We start from the raw sequence: 7,281 nt of genomic DNA, 5'->3' as shown, positions 1-7,281 counted from the left end.
TTTTTTTTTTATTTTAAATCTTGTTATATATATATGGGTACTAATTTTAGCAATTTTGTTTTAGAAAATTACACTTTTGATCCCTTAAAAATATTATTGATTCTTTTAAGAGTATTGTTATAGTCACAAATTTTTCGATAACATTTTTACAAACGGTTAAGGTAGCAAATTCTTATTGGTTCGCATTTGGGCTCACCACTTACATTATCAGCAATTTGTAAAAAATTTTATAGTTCAAATATTTTCCACATCTTAAAGACCATTAAAAAATGTTTATAAGTCTAAAATCTAAAAAAGAAATATACAAGCCCAAAAAAATTAGTACAACAATAAAAATTATCAACAATAAACTAAAAAAAAAAAAAATTAAGCCTAGTCAACCAATTTTACTTAAAACAAACAATTTGACCCTTTAAAAATTTTTAAACAACTAAGTAGCAACAAAGTTGAAGGCCAGCAAAACCGCCCTCCCTAACTGTAAGATTTGGCTTCGTCCCTGCCCATATGACACTTGCCTCGTTTTTTTTTTTTTTTGAAAAAAAAAATTTGTGGGTGTTTCTCTATAATTCGCAAATCAATAACCATTCTTTTTAATAAAACAATAAATGACTTACTTTTGCGTGTGTTTCTAAGGATAAAAGTATAATAACCAAAAGCACAAGATAATCAATCCTCCACAAATAAAACAATAAATGACTTGATTATTTTTAATGAAAAACTAAATTATCAAATCAAGAAGTAGAATTGAGAACGGAAAATCCTTGCTGTTTGCATTATAGCATAATCGAGCATAATTCGTTATAGGCATACATACATATATCTTCCAAAAAGAACAAACAGAATCACAACAAAATTTTTGTTGCAATAGTATTTTGTTGCAATAAATTTGTTGTAATAAAATACTTTATTGCAACAAAAAATATTGTTGTTATAATTTATTGCAATATATTAGTATTTTTAAGTCGTTATTGCAACAAAAAGTAATATAGGCACATATTTATGTTTATTGCCCCTATAATGTCTCTTTGTTGCAATAGCATTGTTGCAAAATAGCTTTTTTTTCTTATAGTGTATGTCCACTGCCTGACACCATAAAAGAAATCAATGGGCGTTGATATGGAATTGACTGAAGAACCAAAAATGCAAATCTGGGTTTTCATTATGAACCAAAAAGGCCTTATCATGGTAGGGAAGATGTGGGAAAAAACCCAAGGGATAATTCGGTGAATGGCCAAACCGGCCTAGAAAAGGCGGTTTGTGGGGCGAAAGAGCTTGATTGGGAAAAGGATCCATGAGGATTGAGGACTGAGAGGTTGGGTTAGGGTTAGGGTTAGGATTAGGGTTTGGGCTTGGGGACAACAATTGGGTTTCTTTATTATTTAAATACAAATTCTATACCATATACTATATAGTGTATACCAATGGAGGTCCAAGAATCTCACCATCTTTTTTTCATTTTCTAAAGTTATTTGAATGTTACATTTTTCCTTTTAATTTTTTTTTATAGCTTTAACCCAACATTCTCCTAGTTTAATTTTGGTTAAACTAGTAATTTTAATTTAGTTTTTCAACTGATGATACATGAAAATCAGTGGCTGAATGCTCTGGGCTATGGTGATGGCTTGATGACTTGAAGAGAAAAAGAAACCATCAAGGGTGACTGGTATGAATCGGCCAAGGACCCTCCGACGATTAAGTCAGTTTTCTCTCTAGAACACAAGGATGGTGGTTTTGTGAATAGTAAAACTTACCTTCTTTTAATGAGACTTGATCCTTTTATAGATAGTTAGAAGTAGGTTTACTTGCTCAGATCCATTATCACATGGGAGATCTGTGGAGTTAATGGAAAAAATAAAGCAAATTTCGAGGAATCCTCCCTATGTTTTGGAATGACAAATCGTAGTTTGATTGTGTAAAGTTTGTAGAGAATTCCTTTGAAATTTATAAAGTGTCGTATGGTCATTCAAACTCTTGTAGGCTATGGGCGATCATCCCTGGTTGTCCATACTCTTGTGAGATATGGACGACCATCCTAATTTGGACAGTTGTAATATCTTATGGGGGGATCTTATTCATATTTGGAGTCTTCTATTTGGATCTTTTCTTATGAAACCCTCTAGATGTGATCTGGTCATGGATGACCATCATGGACGAACTAAACTTAGTTTGGGACCCCATTAGTTGTCCCCTTGTCCTTGTGTCGTCCATACAACTATTGCCTTTACACCTGGCGATTTTTCATTGGTTGAAAGATTGTCCAGGTGTCATGCCAAGGTGGTTCAAGATCATGCGCTCTAGATGTTGACACGTGGCCCAAGTCTAGAGGTCCATAGGTCGCGTCGTTTCGTTTTTTGAAATATTGCCACGTGGCACACTTTGGTTGGTTCACGTCGCTTCAATGTCCTACCCTGCTGCCTATAAATAAGGCAATTCCTCTTCTACTCTCTCACATTTCTCATATTTTCTTCTCTAACATCAGTTGTCCTACGCCTCATCTAGAAGTTTCCTTCTGTCCTTAGTCATCCTCATTTCTTCGTTTGTAGGTTTTTCTTTAGAATTCTTTTCAAAATGTCTGAGATAGTAGTGTCTTTGTCGGGCGATAGTGATGAGAGGGAGATAAACGAATATCAGGACAAGAGTATTGGTGGTGATAGTAGTGGCGATAGTAGTAGTAGTGATAGTGGTTCTTCAAATGAGCAGTACTTATCTGGGGTCCCTAGGGTTCCTTTAAAGGTTCTCCAGTAGGAGTTAAGGCGAAGGACGGCATCAAGGTTGTCTACTAGTCTGTTCACTAGTGTCCCAGTGTACATCCCCTCCCTAAGTAAGGAGGAGGACATTTTGTATTGTTTTGATGTAGGTATCTTTTTAGAAACAGGTGAGAAAAAAACTTAATTCAATTAGAGGTAAATACCAAATTCCTGACGAGCTTAACCCCCGTCTAGCCGTCCTTGGTGAATGGTGTTGTACTCCAAACTCTAGGGTTGGTATATATAAGGTTTACTTGTTAGGGGGCCTTAGGTTACCTCTCAATGCCTCTGCTAAGCAGATCCTCCATAAGCTGGGTATAGGTCTAAACCAACTTAACCCCAACGCATGAAGGCTCATTGTATCCATGCAAGTAGTATGGAGAGAGACCTTTGATGAAAACGCCCTCTTACTGTGGACAAGTTCCTATACTATTATAAACCTTTTGAAATAAGCCAATCCTTAGGTTTTTATCAGTTTTCAGCTATAGGCTCTTATTGTAGGTTGATAAAGTCCCTTCCCTCATCTGATAGAAGGTGGAAGACGAAGTTCTTCTTCGTCTCAGGGTTTTAGGTAGGGAACCTTGTTGAGGTAGGCAGGAACCCGTTCCCTCACTATACTGGTGAGATAGGTCGTCTACGTCCTGAGGGTACGTTATTTTCTATTGCTCGTCTTACTTCTTTCATTATATTTACCTAACTCCTTTTTTTTTAGCTGTAAGATGACCATCTTTGACCAAATTCTTCCTAAACCGTGTCCAACAAGCATGCTCTTTTGCAGATAGGACCTTTCACTTTTTGGTGACACTTCGTCGTCTAGCGAGTTAGGGACTTGGACCCGAACCTACAAAAGAAGCACTAGCCTTCAAGTTTACCACCAATCAACGTAAGTTGTTTGTTTTGTTGCACTTTGGCTAGTTAGTCCGTCTAAACTCTAACGATTTCTTTTCTTCATATATATATATATATATATATAGGAATGGCAACCATGAAGGAGAATAAAGGGAAATGTATTACTGGTGATGAGGTTGTTAAGTCTGGGGATGAGGCTCTTGACCAAACTCGTCCCCCCAATTCATCCATAGTGAAACTCATCCCTCGAACCTCATCAGAAAAGAGGAAGACGGTGTCTAAGAGATTGGACACAAGTAATCTCCCCAACCGTTGAGGCAACAAGAAACTGAAAGTTGACTCCTCGACGCCGTCCACCGTACCTGTCATGGTTCTTGACCATGCTGCTCCTGTGACTAAGCCCAAAGTTGATGATTTTCTTACTCGTCCTAACGCAGATCCGTCCAAGCCTCCTCTTGTTGGTCCTCTTGATAGTGGCCCAATAACCCTCCTAAGAAGTGAAGGTCTTGCCTGGGACAAATTTAAGCAGGCAGTGACTGATAAGGACATTACCATCTGCTATAACATGTCCGTGGAGGAGTTTGAACGATCCACAATTCATGACCTCTTCAAGGTATTTTAACTCGTCCTTAGCCTTGCAAAGAATTAAGCTTTATTCTTTTTATCTCACATCCATGTTCCTAATATAGGTCATGTCCAAATTTATGGTGGCATCCAGGCAAGCCTATGAGCTGGATAAGGAGAGGGTTAGGCTTAAGGCGAAAGTTTGCAACATGGAGAAAGAATCAAGCTATAGGACGGGGGAGAGGATGAAGCTAAAGGACAAGGTGAAATAGTTAAAGAACCTGGCTGAGGAGTTGAGGACTGATATCGTGTCTAGATCACGTTCAAAAGCAAAATGTTGAGCTCAGGTCCTCTTTGAGCAAATCCAGAGACGAAGTGATTAAGGAATTCAAGACATCTATGGAGTTCACTGACCTCCTAGACGAGAATTATGCTGCAGGCTTTGAGGATTTTCGTATGGACGCCATTGAATCATTTCCTGGGGTGGACTTTGATTCCATCAAGCTTCGTACTACAGTTAAGAGTTCCTTACTTCAGATGAGCTCAAAGAACGTGAATATCGAGGATGATGCTTCCACTCCTCATCCTACTAAGGACGGCCCAAAGTCTAGAGGTGATGCCCCTAATGGTTTATCTCAATAAATTTAAGTTTCAAGCAGAAATTTTACTTTCCTTTATTTGCTTTCTTTTTTCTTTTTTCGCTTTTTTTTTTTTTTTTTTGGGTCCATTGTTTTGGACCATTTAAATTTCTTCAAGTACATTACTTCGTCCATGTTTAAGGACGAGGTCTCATACAATTGTCTTTCTAGGCTTATTACTTTAAAGGGTTTTTGGATGATAGTCATCTACCCTTAATTTATTTATAAATATATTTCCATCCACGCCTAAACACTTGTTTTTGTTTCTGTTGCCAATTTTAATATCCAAGTATTTCCTCATCCATAGTTAGGACTTTACTTTAGAGTGGCTAAATATTTCCTCGTCCTTAATTTGTACTTATTTTTGGAATTTTTAATTGGCTGAGTTTTTATTTTCATCCATAGTTTGGATTACTTAGTGGCTTGGACATTTGTCATCCTTAGAAATTCTGTGTATTACATGTATGCCTTTCCTCGTCCTTCATTATTGGACGAGTGTACTAGGAGGTGTATGTTCCTTCCCTTTGTACTTATGTTTTTACGTTAAGTTTTTATGATAATTTGTCTTTTCCTCGTCTATGGATGGCTTATGACGATACATCTCTGAGTCCAAAGATTTTAGACATCTTTAACTTTTTATGGCCTTTAGTTTTATAGAGAATCATCAACACTTAAGTTAGAAAAGTCAAACTGCTTTATATACAATAGAGAACTTTGTACATAACATCGTCCATAGACATTATTCATGTTAGTACCTAGTTCTTTTTTAGGGAATTAAATTGCTTTATATACAAAAGGACTTTGCTCATGACATCATCCATAAACATAGCACATGCTAGTAGCTAGTGCTTTTTAGGGATTCAAATGCTAGAAAACATAAGTGCTGAAAGATAACATAAATAGGCTGCTAGTGGTCACTAGTAATCTTTAGTCTCGTCCATGCTAACCTTCTTGACGAGCTTTTACTGGTAGTACTTCCTCAAGTGCTCCATATTCCATAGATGCTCTAGCATTCGTCCGTCCAAAGCTTCCAACTAGTACACCCTTCGTCTCTTATAGTTGATAACTCTGTATGGTCCTTCTAAATTAGGTCTCAACTTTTCGTGAGTGGGAACCTTTGTAGCCAAAGACACCCTTTTTAAGACGAGGTCTTCAATGTTGAATTGTCTTAATTTGACTAACGCATCATGGTGCTTAGTCATCAGGTTCTTGTAGCGTGCCACCCTTTATTCTACGTCTATCCTTACCTCATCAATGAGATCGAGGTTTAGACGGAGTTGCTTCTCATTCTCCTCATCCTTATAGTGGGTCACCCTGTAGCTAGTCAAACCAACCTCTGCAGGTATCACCGCATCACTTACATATGCTAGCTTAAAAGGAGTCTCTCTAGTAGGAGTCCTCACTGTCATCCTATAGTCCCAAAGGACACTGGCTAATTCATTATGCTCATTCTCCTCATCCTTATAGTGGGCTACCCTGTAGATAGTCAAACCAACCTCCGCAGGTATCATCGCATCACTTACATATGCTAGCTTAAAAGGAGTCTCTCTAGTAGGAGTCCTCACTGTCATCCTATAGGCCTAAAGGACATTGGGTAATTCATCTGGCTATATCTCTTTTGCCCCCTTAAGCCGAGTCCTGATGATCTTCAACAAGGATCGGTTTGCAACTTCTGCTTATCCATTAGCTTGTGGGTGGGAGGGTGAGGAGTAGTGATTCTTGATTCCCAGCTACTCGCAAAATTCTCTGAAGGGTTTGTTGTTAAACTGGCGTCCTTTTTCTGAGACGAGCACCCTAGGGATTCCAAAATGACAAATAATGTTCTTCCAAACGAAGCTTTTGATGTTCTGCTTGGTGATTTTTGCCAATGGCTCTGCTTCCATCCATTTAGTAAAATAATCAATCCCTACCACCAAGAACTTTATTTGCCTTGTCTTCATGGGAAATTGACCAAGGTTGTCAAGTCCCCACTGGGAAAAGGGCCAAGGAGCCATCATTGGAGTGAAGTATTCTGATGGTCATCTAGGTATATTGTTGTAGCGTTGACACTTGTCAAACACTTTGAAATAAGCTTTGGCATTTGCCTGCATGGACAGCCAATAGTATCCTACGTGGACTATCTTGTGGAAGAGGAATCTGGCCCCTGAGTGGTTTCCACAGGCTCCTTTATAGACATCCCTCAGGACGTAGTGGGACTCGTCTGGAGTTAAACACCTCAAGTAGGGCTGAGAGAAACCACTTTTATATAGTACTTCGTCCATGACGACAATCTTCGCTACTCTTACTCTTAACATCCTTACTTCATCTTTATCCTCGGGGAGGAATTTGTCCTTGAGATAAGACATGATGGGAGTGGTCCAGTTGGCTACTCTACCTATCTGATTCACATCTAGAACATCTATACTTGGGATGTACTGGATTTTAATCTGATCTCCAACCAACTCCTCCGTAGATGCTATCTTGGCTAAGACGCCAGCTTCCAT

General features: G+C 38.3%; 1 protein-coding gene across 1 annotated transcript; it reads right to left on the bottom strand.

The window, feature by feature from the left end:
- Window positions 1-6,816: 6,816 nt before the first annotated feature.
- LOC115964745 lies at window positions 6,817-7,281 on the bottom strand. Its single transcript, XM_031084001.1, has one exon. It carries the CDS (start codon window positions 7,279-7,281, stop codon window positions 6,817-6,819), a length of 465 nt encoding a protein of 154 aa, XP_030939861.1.

The sequence above is a fragment of the Quercus lobata genome, chromosome 10 (genome assembly GCF_001633185.2).
Source record: "Quercus lobata isolate SW786 chromosome 10, ValleyOak3.0 Primary Assembly, whole genome shotgun sequence".
NCBI classification, from domain to species: domain Eukaryota; kingdom Viridiplantae; phylum Streptophyta; class Magnoliopsida; order Fagales; family Fagaceae; genus Quercus; species Quercus lobata.
Note: the sequence above shows the minus strand (reverse complement) of the source record. Positions and strands in the feature narration are given on the sequence as shown.

Bases quoted from the DNA above. Each gene is read 5' to 3' on its own strand.
- LOC115964745 (XM_031084001.1), bottom strand. From the start codon at position 7,281: ATGGAAGCTGGCGTCTTAGCCAAGATAGCATCTACGGAGGAGTTGGTT.